Source organism: Plectropomus leopardus, chromosome 18 (assembly GCF_026936395.1).
Source record: "Plectropomus leopardus strain MGB_pleo_1.0 chromosome 18, ASM2693639v1, whole genome shotgun sequence".
Classification (NCBI taxonomy): Eukaryota; Metazoa; Chordata; class Actinopteri; order Perciformes; family Serranidae; genus Plectropomus; species Plectropomus leopardus.
In genome coordinates, this window is record NC_142193.1 from 17,499,699 (window position 1) to 17,513,433 (window position 13,735).

Below are 13,735 nucleotides of genomic sequence, written 5' to 3' on the forward strand. Positions count from 1 at the left end.
TACAAGTAATTGCATTTACTTGTGTGGTTATTTATGGGTATGAAATTACAATGGCCATAAAACTACTTGATCAAGTAAGAAACAGATTTTAAGATATAATTTTTTAAAACGGTATGAAGGAAAATGGCAGGTGTTTGAACATCACAAATATTGCCAAGCTTTTTGGCTTGCTGCTTGTAAACCCTTATTGCATATTGCACATTAATTCGGGTATGTTTTAATTGATTTATTATTCCTTACATTGTGAAACTTTTGTAGAGGCCTCAAGGGGTACCCAGTACTCTACCAACAAAAGCAAAAATTTTAACCAAGAAAAACCAAGAAAAACTTGGTTTGATTCAGCGGTTTATTTGATTGTATCATTTGCTGTTTATCGTCTTATGACTCTTTGGGGTTTGTCTTGCAAGCCATTCAGGCATTTTACATTGTTCAACCAACACATAAAATAATTATAATCAAAAAATAATGAAATAAGCTATTTAGATGCTCAGGAAAACACTCCAAATATAGGTTATATGATGGAGTTGACAGATTTCTGGGGGGAAAAGGACCGTCTGCTGCTTTTAACAGTCAGTATAACTGCTGAAACATGTAACAGATTGTTTGCTGGAGAGGGACGCAGTGCCATCTAGTGATCATGATGTAAAGGGACACTTCTGATTTTACACATGTTCTGACCAAGCTACATACAAAGGGGTGTAGAAAGTAAAATACTTTACAATAAAATGTGCAGTTGATATGGATAATAAGTGTTGATTTATCTTAACTTGACTTATAGTTTTAGTGAAGATCTAGTTTCGTTTCAGTTAGTATCCAGAGTGAGTTTGCTCCTTTTTTGTTTGTTTTAATATAGTTTTGTTTCAGTAATTCTTTTGTTTTATTAATAATATGTGGGGCCCAGTATTTGTCAAGGACAAGATTAAAGAAGCTCAGAACAAGTACTGCAATACAAATACAACACTTGTAAAGGTAACTGATTCACAGTCATGTAGATGTCCCAATCTCAAACATCTGCACTAATGCTTCATCATGCTTGATGAGTTGACAGATTTGACCACATTAAAGACTAAAACTAAAGACGTGTCCTGTAGATTTTAGTATTTAGATATAGTTTTGTAAACACATGATATCCTTTCAGTTCTTTTTTTCTAAAGTCTAGTTTTTATTTTTATTTCAATTAGTTTTTTATTCACACCTAGTTTAAATTTTTAGTTTAGTTGTAGTTACCCTGAACAAGAACCAGATTTGGTTTGGCCCTTGATATTAAAGATAAAACTGCATATCATAGATAGGCTTTTTATTGTGATCATCCCAAGGCACACCTGTGTAAAAGATGCTGGATTATCAGCTTCTTGTTATGCCACACCTGTCAGGGGGATGGATTGTCTTAGAAAATTGAGAAATGCTCACTAACATGCATATCAACAAATTTGTGGCCAACATTTAGGAGGAAAACAACTATCATACCATAAACAAAAGTTTGCATTTTTTTTCCAGTGTATAATAAATTAGTCCACATGGTGCACAAAGAGTAAATGGTGGCTCTTTGAGATTCTCCTTTAAAGCATAGAGTTCAGTGAGGCAACCCACACAATATTCACAGATGCATATCAATATATATTTTCAGGATAATTTACGTAAAATACAATTTTCAACATCAAGCATTGTAAGCATAGCCAGCCAGATCCAAACTTTAACCTGGTCATGTACATAAAAACATACAATCTGTAGTATTGTCTCCAAATTCCCGTAGAGTTACACTGTCACGAAAACTACAACCATAATAACAGACAACTCATAAAGAGTGCACTTTAAAGCATCGGCAAGTACAACAAATAACGTGAAACACCAATGTTGTGCCGTCCAGGATATTTTACAAGCCTCTGTTGGAGAGCACCACATCTTCTAGAACAAATCTTGCTGCAAAGTTTAATAATATTTCCTCTTTTACTTCTAAGGAAAGAGCCTCGGAAACTTCTCCAGGAAACGCTCCAGACATTCTCTGGTCTTGAGGTCTTAAGAAATGTAGAAACACAATATTGATAATTCAGCCATCTCCCAGCTTTATCTGAGAGTTATGCATCTACCTTGCTCGTCTGAGTGACTCTCCTACATGAGTCGGTGGTGTACGTATTGTGATGATTACAGGGGCAAGTAAAACACAGTGAGGTTTACCGGGAAACCAGTGGATACTGAAAGGAAGGAGGAACAATTCCATTTTCCTGCCTACATCCTCTGAATCTCAAAAAGGCGAACATCAGTGTCGTACCAGATGGGAGGGTCCACATTGCTAGAAAAAAGAATAAGATGTTAGTGCGGAAAGGCGACTGTTTACGTAATACCATGCGCTTGTGTCTGACTTACCGCAAATAGACGACACCCCACATATAGGTGCGAAACCACATGGCGGTGCCTGCGTTGGCCTGATACTTTCGGATGAGGATGGGATGAGGAACTGGCAGCAGGCCCACTAATGTGCCATGCTGGAGAAACTTTAGGATCTCTGATTCATCTGTCAGACCCCTGCAGTGAAACAATTATTAATATTTCACAGGAATCTCAGCCAGTGTTGGACTTTAACATGCTGAAAAACAGGGAAGAGAAGCGTTTGTTGTACTTGTCGATGCAGATCTTCTCCACCTGAGGAACTAGAACTTGTAGAAGTCGCATGATAGTCTGAAGGGGTAGTTTACACTTCCAGGAGAGGACCTGGGACAAAAATAGCAAAATCCTCATTAAATCAATTACAAACTGCAAGATATCCAACATAAAAGAGGCTGGGTGCAAAAGAAGTTACTGACCCATTCTGGTGTGGGAGCCCAAAACGATGTTGAAGACGCACTTGACAAACGTCTTCTCTCCATCTCTGCTTCGGTGTAGAAAACATCCTGATAATGTCAAGAAATAGATTAAATAACATACATGCATTTTTAAACACACACTTTTTGATTCTAAAAAGTAGAAATATAATTGCTGCAACTAGCAAAAAGTTATACAATATTCTTAATTTTGCTGCAAGAACAGGTAAACTACTACAGTGGACTAGTGATAAGGACCACTCTGTTAAGGGTTCGTGTAAAGTTATATTTAAGCTGTTTCCTTTGGAAAATCTTCCAAATGCCCTACATACCAAAGCAGATCAGATCTACAAAGTCTGGCAGCCTTTTCCAAATTATCTTGGATCTGATTCTTCTGCCATTATTATATAACAAGTTTCCTGAACGTGAACTGTTGTAATCTGTGATTTACCTGCAACGTGGACTACTCCCTGCAACCCTCTGTATGTTTGTTGATCTGAACTGTTTTGGGGTTTTTTTAAATACTAATTGTTATATGTTTGTCTTATATTGTTTTTGTGGCAAAAAAGGTAATTAAATAAATGTATTAGTTAAAAACACAGACACACACACACACACACACACACACATACACTTACTTCATTGTCTCGGCCTGAGTTTGATTCTGTGTCGCTCGTCCCGGCAACTGTGCTTTGGTCTGACATGGCTGCATGTGAGGGGTCTGTCTTTGGAACCGAAACCATGGTGCCGTCCTCTGACACCTGGGACTTCTCAGTCAGTTTATCAATGCCTGCAGGACACCGTGAATCACAGGAAACCAATCATGACTTGAAGGTCAAGTCTGGTTATAGTTTACATTTTCGTGTTTTCCCATAAACAAATCAAAAACATGAATAAAATGTAGATTAAAATAAAGTGTAATTATCTGAGCCATAGCGCTCTAACTATTTAAAGCACATCACTGTTGCACTAGATGATATGTTTCTTCTTCACCATGAACATGGGTTCTGTAGTTTATTTTGTTAATTTTACATTAGGGCTGGCCAATATATTGATGTAATATCTAGACTAAATAATCTCTTAGAATTTGGATGTAATTTTCTAATTGTTAACTTTTTTCCTGGTTTCAAAGGCTGTGCTACAGTTAATTATGTGATTTTCCGAGCTTAGTAACATTTACTAAAAATGAAGTTATTATTTTTGTTTTTACATCCTTGACATATTTGTGAACTGTTTTTAAAAGATGCCTTTGATAGAAAACAATAGGTTTGGGGTCAAGAGCTCTGGGCAACATAGAGAGTCAGTCAGAGAGTCAGTAATTTAATGGAGTAATACACTGTTAGTTTTGCTTTGAAATGTAAAATATTACAAGCTTTATCTTTTAAAATTGCTTTTTACAAATTGGCATTTTTATCAGACATTTTTGAGAAACTGCGCCCATGGTTCACTTCACCCTTGTCAACTAATCCTTTACTCCAAAATTATTTATAAAAGACTTCTGCTCACTCTGAATAATTTAAGTCGTTCCTCTTGTGATTCTCTTCAGATGCTCAATGAGCTGTATGCTAACATGTAGGCTTGTGCACAGGACAGACATCCACTGCACAGTCAAGAAATGGTAGTCATTTTAGAAAATATGAAAAAAAAACAAAAAAAAAACAGAATTTGTACCTGGAATAGCGACCAGACTGGTCTTCAGTGTACCAGGCTCTGCTGGCACAGCAGGGTGCGAGCCCTCCATGGATACAGTCTCCTGCGAGCTGGTGCGGGAAATAACATCCGGAGACTTCCTCTTTCTCTGCAGAGCCTTCTGGATGGAAGCAGGATCAGAGGGCAGGTTAGCCAACTGGTGAAACACGTTACGTTTGCGGATGATGGCGTACACCAAGTTGCAGTTTCCTGGAGGCGAAAGAAAGCAGGACAGATGTATGAGCCAATCTGCTCCTTTTAATGTCTCAATCTTAACACCAACTAAAAAAAATGTTTTAAATACATGTAAGCCCAGTATTTGGTTACAAGTCAGCTTTATCTTACCATCAAATTGATACTGTATAATATTGTTGAAAGCCTCGAGAAGGAAGAACACGAGGTGATGGTTCTGGGCGACAGAGAACAGGAACCAGCTGGTGGAGAAGGCCTCCAGTAGGTGGAGCAGTTTATTGGCTGCCACCATGGACAGGCTCTTCAAATAGGGAGACACTACAGAAAAATAAATCAGTTTTAAGAAAATGATTATGTGTTAGGCATGTTAACCCTTTGAAAGCTTGGTTGACATCAGTTTTCTTGTTCTGCGTTTGTTCAGATGACTCTCACAAGCATGTAAACCTCTAAAACCTGAGAAAATCTGTTTGATTTCTTTGAAAAACATAGGGAATCAATTACCAGCTTAGCAAGAAATGTTCCATAAATTGAAAGAAAATAAATAAGTATATTTAGAAAATTATTTTTTTTAAAAAGCTAGGGAAAAACATCCTGAAAACTGTACTTCTGATTATCATAATTAAATACTTAAAATTATTATGATTCTTAAACATGTTTTAGGCCATTGTTTTTGTTTTGTTTGTTTGTTTTGATTTTCTGGGGGGGGGTTTCTGGGTTTTTTGTGTGCTGATTTTCAAGCAATTTTCTTGTACTTTTTACAAATTTCTTGACAATATTTTGGGTTATCTCTTGTGAAGTTGCTCATTGCCTGTTTTGCATGTTTTTGAAAGAAATCAAGTCATACTGCTCAGGTTACAAAGGGGTTAATATGACAACGTAGCATCTATTTCTTCAGTGAGGTTAAGATTTTTAAGTCGTTGATGTTGTAAATAAAACATGCCAGACAAATAGGCCAAAGAAACTCACCATTTACAACAATCGTGAGTAGGCAGTCGAACAGAGGCTGGAGACGCTGGTGGCCGGTGGTGATAATCTTGTGAAACACCTACAAAACAAACACAGTGGCAGCTATGAGCATTAACTGTGTCTTAATTTAGATGCAATAAAGAACATTTCTGCTGATGTAACATGTTACCACAATGAGCAGGTCAGCGTGAGTCCCCGTGAACACTGGGATGTCCATGGGCACATGGACAGAGTAGGGCTTATTCAAGCGCACGCCAAAGTTCCTCTCCCCGCTCAGCAGCAGCAAAATAAACACACCGATGTGCATGAGTCCAACACGGGCTGCAGCCATAAAAACATATCAGAAGTTAACCCTTTGAAACCTGGATGGACATCAGTTTTTTTCTTGTGCTGCATTCAAACGTCTCTTGCAGGTTTTTAAACCTTTGAAACCTAAGCAAAAATGTTTAATTATTTTAAAAAGACATGGGAAAAGACAATAAGCAAATTGCAAGAAAATTGGTGAAAGGTGACAGGAACACAACCTTGAACATTAATGTTTTGTTTTTTTTTTTTTTTTTTTAAAAAAAAGGAGGGACAGAGAGAATTATTAGAAAATTACCAAAAAATTTGTGGAAAATGCCCAGAAACTATGTTTGATTATTACAAGTATAAATTTTGGAGGGTTTTTTTTTCACGTCATTTGTTTGTTTTTGTTTTTTTACTTTCCTTTTTTGTTCATTTTCAGGTAATTTTTTTGTAAGTTTTGCAAATTTGTTAATAATTTTTGGGTCATTTCTTGTCACACTGCTAGGCTCAGGTTTCAAAGGGCTAATATCAAGTACAGCCCTGTTGTGTGCCAGAAAAACACTGGGGTGAGACTCACACTGGTCCGCCCGCGCATCATTCAGATAGAAGAGTATTGGAACCAGAATATCCAGCACATCACTACTCTTCAGGACAAAAAACAGGAACTTCTGCATGGGAGCACAACAGGAACTTTGTTGAATAAAAGCACAGACTCTTAATCAAAGACATTCCTCATTTTAGCTTTGTTCCGACCTTATTGAAATCACAAAGCTTCCAAAAAAGCACCAACAGCTCTTGGTGGAACTGGATCTTCTTGGTAGAGTTAGGCAGATAAGTCTGCGTCAAAGGGTTGGTTAGCAGACGAGCGAGGCCCTTCAGCACAAAATCAAAGTCCTGCCGATGGAGAGACAGAAAACATGCTTTGGACAACTTCACAGGGAAAGTCTTTATGTGTTTCATAGAAATGACAGCATACCTCCTCTCTGTGAATCCTCGACAAATAATTCACGAACAAATTTTCGGGGCCTGCAGACTGCACAAAGATGGGGAGATTTATTTGAGTAACACTAAACAAATACAGTCATCTGAATTATTTCTTTGCGGTTGCCTTGGCATCGCACCTCTTGTTCCTCCATACTGGACGGGGAGGGGGGCCGGTGGGGAACCCCTCCGTCATGTTCCAGTGTCACAATGAGGATCTGTACGGCCTGCTCTACCAGCTGCTCCCGGTAGTCGGAGAAGAGCAGGTGGTTGTACGGGATGCCATAGCCCACTGGGTCATAGGCGCACACCACGTTCAGAAGAGAGGTGAACAGAGGCAGAGCATGTCTGCAGAAAAAAAGATGCAAAGACCATGTTAAAGAATCTTTTTTTTTTTAGAATAATATGCTTTAATTTTGGTGACTTCTCCTATTACAGTCAATACAAAACGTATGGAAAGTTGAAAGTTGAAAAAAAAAAGAGACTAATTTAAGGTCCACTTTTAACTGTTTGAAATGGCCTTGATTTCAACATGGAAAGAAGATGTGACCCAAAAAACAGCAAGCTACAAGAAAAAAAAAGTGTACAATTAAAATAATAAATATGAATGCATAATAATATATATTTTCTGTAACCTAATTTTCAATATATGATTATAACAAATACAAATAAAGTCTTCTTGATATTTTCCCTTATTATTTGATAATTCTTTAATCCTAATTTTCAGGTCATTTTATTGTCACCCTACTATTCTATTAAGTTTTTTGCTCACGTTTCAAAGGTTTAAATGCTTGTGAAAGACGTATGAATGAAACACAGGATAACTGATGTCTGTTCAGGTGTTAAAGGGTTAAATGAGCTCTCCATAATATTAGAACTAGCATCATTAGCTAGCATGTGGATACCTAACATGCACGAGTGACTAAACCGTCTACCAAAACAACTAATGGAGCAAATTCAACTGATGAAAATCAAAAAATATGGTAGAAAGGTCTGAAAAAAAAAACACAAAAAAAACTAGTGTGTGGGTGGAAGTTGGACCAGATTTTTTCATATTTGTTTGTTTTTTGGGGGTCAAACAACAACTCTTGCATTCTCTGGTATGGATGAATGCTGTTTCTATTTATTAACAATAACTTAAACTCTCCTAATCAAGGTTTTACTACTTGTGGCATTTAAAAAGTCATGTTTTCTCCATATATTTGAAGATGTGCCTATGTGATCTGCCGCTTACCTGTTTTCTGTGGAGCAGAAGAACGTCACCCAGGGGTTGAGCACATTGTTGTCTGATGAAGGAGGCAGGTACATGGCCTCAGAGAAGCAGGTGAGCAGCAGTCTCAGCAACTCTGTCCTAAAGAGGATCAGTGAGAAAAAAAAAGCAAAGAGATGCACCGAAAAAAGAGTCACCAATCTAAAAATGAGAGCGTTAAAGCCTGTTTATGCTGCTGATGCTGCCAGGTGCATGCAGCTGGCTGACTCACCTATTGAGATCATGGATGTAGTTGAGAGGGGGAGACTGTGCAAAGCCAACCCCTGCCTCCCAGATGTACTCACAGCTGTCTATAGACTGCATATTCTCTACCGAGTCCTGGTGGTCACAAAAAACATTATAAATCAAATCATTTCATTGACAGTGCAGGATTACAGTTTCTTCAGATAGCAGTGACTGCTATTTGAAGGGTATTTTTAGGGTATGGTTAAGGTTTGGGAACTAAAAAAACAGGTTATGGAAAGTTTTCTGTCTCATGTTAAATGGAAACTGTTAGTAAGATATGAAATGTGCACCCTACTCCACCATGGGCGGATTATAAGACAATGGGCCCCTGGTCCACAGATATGCAATAGGCTAGTTGTTTTGAATTTCTTTGTAATCATTTCATATGTCATGTTAGTTGTTTTGGGCTTTTTTGTAATAAATGTGTGTTTCTTGGCAGTTCCCGTGCGTTTCTTTGTGTTGTTTTTGAGTCTCTTTTGAGGCTCTTCCTGGTCAGTATGTTAATTTGAGTGACATTTTGCTGGGCCTGTGCCCTGTAGTTCTGCTCAGTTATCTCACCATGGTCTCCATAGCCTGTCTTATTTTTCTCACTTCTCTTCCTGCTTTGACGCTATCAGACACCACAGTTTGTCTCAAGAAACAAATGACCACTGCTATCTGAAAAGGACTATGTCACTTTACCTGATCTCCTTTTGGAATTGTATCATAACACATTTTCCACAATGCAGTTTAGGTAGGACATATACTAGAACTGATGGCGAAATAATGTGCATAGTATACTACAGAGAAGTTTAAACCCATGAAGAATTATATGTAAACAAAGTCGGACATGCAACATTCCTCTCTTGCTTGCGACGGACAAAGAATTCTTCCTGGTGAGACCGTCAGTGTTTCATCATATCATAATCTCTTACTACATTAGTCCTCACAGAAACTCGAGCAACAGGTTAGTTCAGCAAGGTTAGACCAGGAAGACAGAAACGTTGCTCAGAAAAGTATATTTAACAATCAAAATAGATTATGTAAGCCATTTTTTAGCAAGCATCAAAATGTGTCAGCATTATTCATCTTGCTGGTGCTGAGATGACATCTTGCTGGTGCTTGCACAGTGACAGTACTCACTGGGCCTCTCCTGTGGCTGTGCACAGTGAAGTCAGGGCAGAAGAGCAGGTCAGCAATAGCTAAGAGCAGCGACTCGGCCAGTGGTCGAGCTCCATCGTCATCATCCAGCTCATCTGTCTGCAAAGGATAGACATGATGATCGTTAGTCTCGAACATTGATTGAAAGATATATTGTAAATGGTGAAATGGAGACAGAGTTTATGACTTGGAAGAAATGGCTCAGTGCAGCTGATATTTCCTGCTCCACACTTCCTTACAGCTGGAATGAGGAAACCGATTTAGCTCATCAACTGAGTCAAAGATATGTGCTCATGAAAAGGACACACTGATACTCAGTGGTTTCATTACACTGTATTGTATCACTGGGGTGAGTAAGCATCTGAGAAGCCCCACGAGGACATTGAATTCTTTTGTAACTGATTATATTTTTAGTAACAAACAATCTTGTGCTCAAAGTTAGGTTGTGCAAATAACAGCGACACCCTCTGACAAAAAAGTGCTCAGAGAGATGACTTGTTTGGATGTTTTTAGCAAGTTCCTTTCCTGTGCCAACTCACCCCCGCACGCCCAGCACCAGGCACTGTTGACCAGAAGAATCCTCTCCAGTCCTGGTCCTCGAAGATGTAGGGAAGGATGCGGCTCAGGATGCGGGTGCAGTTCAGGATCACCTGCTTCTCCCTCTCTGTGGGGCAACCAGACTCTGCACCCTGCACCAACTTCTCCACAGCCTGAGGAGACAAAACACGTGATCAGGAGGTGTGAGGGACAGTGTTTTAGTACTCGGGATCGGTCTTGGTCTTGAGACCAGTTCCAAGACCACTTTTTGAAGGTCTCAGACTAATCACAAAGAGAACTCTGGATTTTAATTCAACAATGATCAAGACCACAACTGCAACATTATCACTAAATTGCTTGTGCAAAAAAAGAGTTATAAGGAGTGTTTGCTCATAGAAAACTAAGAAAAATACTCATGCATAAAATTCACCTCTGCAAAACATTTTCATTATTTTATCAAGATAATTTTAATGTTATACTTTCACATGCACACACACACACACACACACACACACATATATATATATATATATATATATATATATATATATATATATACAGTTTATGACAATAAAAGAGGTGATTGAAGATAAATCTCTATTTGTTTTCTGTTGTTGTTTCCAAGTTATTGTGGACCATTTCAGTAAATTTGAGTGGTGTGTTATGCAGTGTGGGCTTTGCACTGGTCTGGTCTTAGTCTTGACTCCGAACTGCTAAAGGTCTTGTCACGGTTTCAAAACGCTCAATATTTTGGCCATGACTTGGTCATGACACTTTAAATCTGGCATATTTATATAGTTTTTTAAATATTAATTTAAATCATCCAATTTGCTACATTTGTGCCAAATTTGATGAGGTGTTTGTGTACGTGCTGAATTAACAGCTTTCTAAATCAAACTATTTTCAAACTTCAGCATCGTCTAAATTGCTTATTAAGTCTGTGCATGTTAATATAATTCACACTGTGTGGTACACAGGATATATAAGGTATGTTTCATTTGATATGTTTGATATATTTTATTAATCTGAACAGAAATATTTTGCCAGAGAAACAGGGACATGTGTTGTTATTTTGGGCCTTTACTAGAAAAGATTTACTTTTGAAAATGAGTCATTATCTACATTTAATCATCAGCATGTTGCAGCCTGTGTCTAAAATAGGTAACAAGCCCCTTTGAATCAGCTCAGCTTCAAGGGCTTGTCTCCTCCTCTTTATTTAATTAGGCCTGTAAGTACAAAACATGTCTGTTTTGTTTCTGATTGGCGACTTCAAACGGAAGCTGGTACCAAGAGACAGGAAGCGAAGGGGAAAGGAAGGGGAGTTGACTCAGTTATTCCACATCTGAGAGCATGAAGCAGTGCTGACAGACTCGTGTGCTGGGCTCTGATAAATAACAATACTCCATGACGTAGTGCCCCTGTTCATAAATAAATTTGCACTACACGGATGCATTAACAGTGTGTACCTTGTAGCAGAGGGTTGCTAAATTGGAGGGGGACTCCTCTCGGACAGCTCTTATCTCTGCAGCTGGCACCAGTGCAAAAACATCCTGGACCGTGGTGGTGGTGTCTGCCCAGAACTGGTCCCAGAAGGCATCGTCTGTGGCTTCCACTGGCTGCAGAAAATATGATTAGTGTTCAGTTCCCATGTATTTGAGACAAATGGAGCATTTTATGTCAGTGACATTTAAAATACAGTGGCTTAACTGATCTTGCAGTACATCAGAATATCATGTTTGTCATCATAATGGTTGTTTGGTCTTCATTATATAGCGCATACATGGCTTACCTAATAGCAATGCAAACACAACCTTTATTGTAGCAGCTGTGAGGTAACATTATCTGGCACATTTGGTCTAAGCACAGTCCACCTGCCGCATCTGCAAACTGGTCATTGCTAGACCTACGTCATCACTTCTGATTTTGCTACGCCATCGTTTATTATATCAGCAAAACTAAACATGCACAGCTTAAATGAAGGTTTATGGTCATCTGCATGCCAGAATCGACCATCATTTAATCCATGACAAACACGACATATTACAGAGCATGCAGTCTTTCCACACCGACATTATAAACATTACAATCGTGCAAAATAAATGAATATGAGTTGAAAAGCGCGCACGCAACATGAGATGGTTGTTTTTTTTTTGCTACAACATTATAACGCGTTATCTCATCTCCTCGGTGATGCTCTCCGGCGCGCTCATTGCCACATTACCTCTACTTATTTCCTTTATTCAGCTGAATTGGAAGCGCATATACCTGTGTTTTGGTTGTTAGTTGGATCACTGCTTTCCTGAAGTTTAATTTCGAATCGGTGCTGCCCATTGCGATGATTTACCCTTTATTCTAGCAGGACCGATGCTGCCGACGATCCCTGTTAATCTCACCTCCGTCCTTCGCTTGAGTCATTGGAGGAGGCGTTTTTTTTACTCCATTGGCTGGCTGGACCTGCTGCACTACAGGGTGTAACTTCCGGGTTGTGGAGATGTCAACAATTCACTTGATGTTTTTGTTTCCAGCATTTTTAACTGCCGTATTAGAAAAATATGTCCTTTTATGAGTGTCATTAGGCTGGAGTTCGTACTATATATAAAAAATAGCCACAGTGGTTTTTAAGTAATGTGGGCTGTAGTTCACTTTGTCTTATGAACAATCTGTTTTTATTGAAAATACAGTTCTGTACCAACAGCCCTTAGAGAAATCACTACATTTAGCGACAATGCGTTTAATAAAACCGTACACAGCGACATCTTTTGGGGACACTGTGTCAGGCAATATTTGTCTTATACTGTGTCTGATTATTTATTGTTTTATAGCAGAATTAAATTAATAAACTTATGGTGGTTGAATTTAAATAAATCTATCAAGCTGATTAGGGACTGTTCGTTATTTATAAGAGGGGAGGGGTGGAGCAAAAAGGGGGAGGCATGTCAAATAATCTATTAAACTCTGGGGAGGGACTTATGGGGGTTTTTTTGGCTTAAGGGAGGGGCACAACTTTAGATGGCTGTATTTTGTATGTATTTTTATTTTTTATTTTATTTTATTTATTTTTTTTTTTACATTTTTAAAGACAGCATGACACAGTTTTTGTTTTTTGTTTTTTAAAAGAAAACTTGCCATGTTATCTTTAAAAATCACCAAAATTACACCATTTATCACAGCCAGAAACTAAAAATTGAACTTTTCATTTGATTCTCAAATCTCAGATGGTCCTTTAACACATTATGTGGGATGAATGCTTACGTCAGAAAAAACTATTCTAATCCTCATCTGCATTACGTGTCACAGCATTTCAACCTGACAACGTGCAGCGTTCCATGCGCATGTGAAAGGTGTCTTTTGGCGTTTTGCTCTTACACCACAAGCACTGACAAAGCGTCACTATTTTACAAGCCTGGGCTGGGGAGAAAAAAACAAAAACAAATCTTAGCCAAAAATAATGACATTTCATCAAAATCACTTTAAATGTCTAATTTAAAATTCTCCCCAAAATAAACCAGGTGTGCACTAACAAACCACCATGCCTGACAGCGGTGAAAAAACAAGTCTGTTTCCATCTCCACAATTTCATCTTCAACTTTTCACTTTTAAACATCAAAGGGTAATTTTAAAGTCTAAAAACTAGTTCGTGGTGAAGGGA

General features: G+C 38.3%; 1 protein-coding gene across 1 annotated transcript; it reads right to left on the reverse strand.

The window, feature by feature from the left end:
* Positions 1-1,596: 1,596 nt before the first annotated feature.
* hid1a (HID1 domain containing a) lies at positions 1,597-12,512 on the reverse strand. Its single transcript, XM_042505125.2, has 19 exons — positions 12,352-12,512; positions 11,553-11,702; positions 10,089-10,259; positions 9,532-9,648; positions 8,396-8,502; positions 8,149-8,265; positions 7,055-7,262; positions 6,910-6,966; positions 6,687-6,827; positions 6,511-6,601; positions 5,815-5,966; positions 5,646-5,724; positions 4,833-4,997; positions 4,470-4,697; positions 3,437-3,588; positions 2,802-2,888; positions 2,618-2,709; positions 2,365-2,523; positions 1,597-2,290 (listed from the first exon to the last, which is right to left on the reverse strand). The coding sequence occupies exons 1-19, from the start codon at positions 12,415-12,417 to the stop codon at positions 2,227-2,229; spliced, it is 2,403 nt and encodes an 800-aa protein (XP_042361059.1). The 5' UTR covers positions 12,418-12,512; the 3' UTR covers positions 1,597-2,226.
* Positions 12,513-13,735: the final 1,223 nt, after the last annotated feature.

What these genes read in the sequence shown, in the direction of transcription:
- hid1a (XM_042505125.2), bottom strand. Translation starts at nt 12,417, where the DNA reads ATGGGCAGCACCGATTCGAAATTAAACTTCAGGAAAGCAGTGATCCAA. An exon ending in TAGCAACCCTCTGCTACAAG is followed by an intron (nt 10,260 to 11,552) that starts GTACACACTGTT and finishes TTGTCTCCTCAG; the next exon opens with GCTGTGGAGAAGTTGGTGCA. An exon ending in ACTCACGATTGTTGTAAATG is followed by an intron (nt 4,998 to 5,645) that starts GTGAGTTTCTTT and finishes ATTTTTCTGTAG; the next exon opens with TGTCTCCCTATTTGAAGAGC.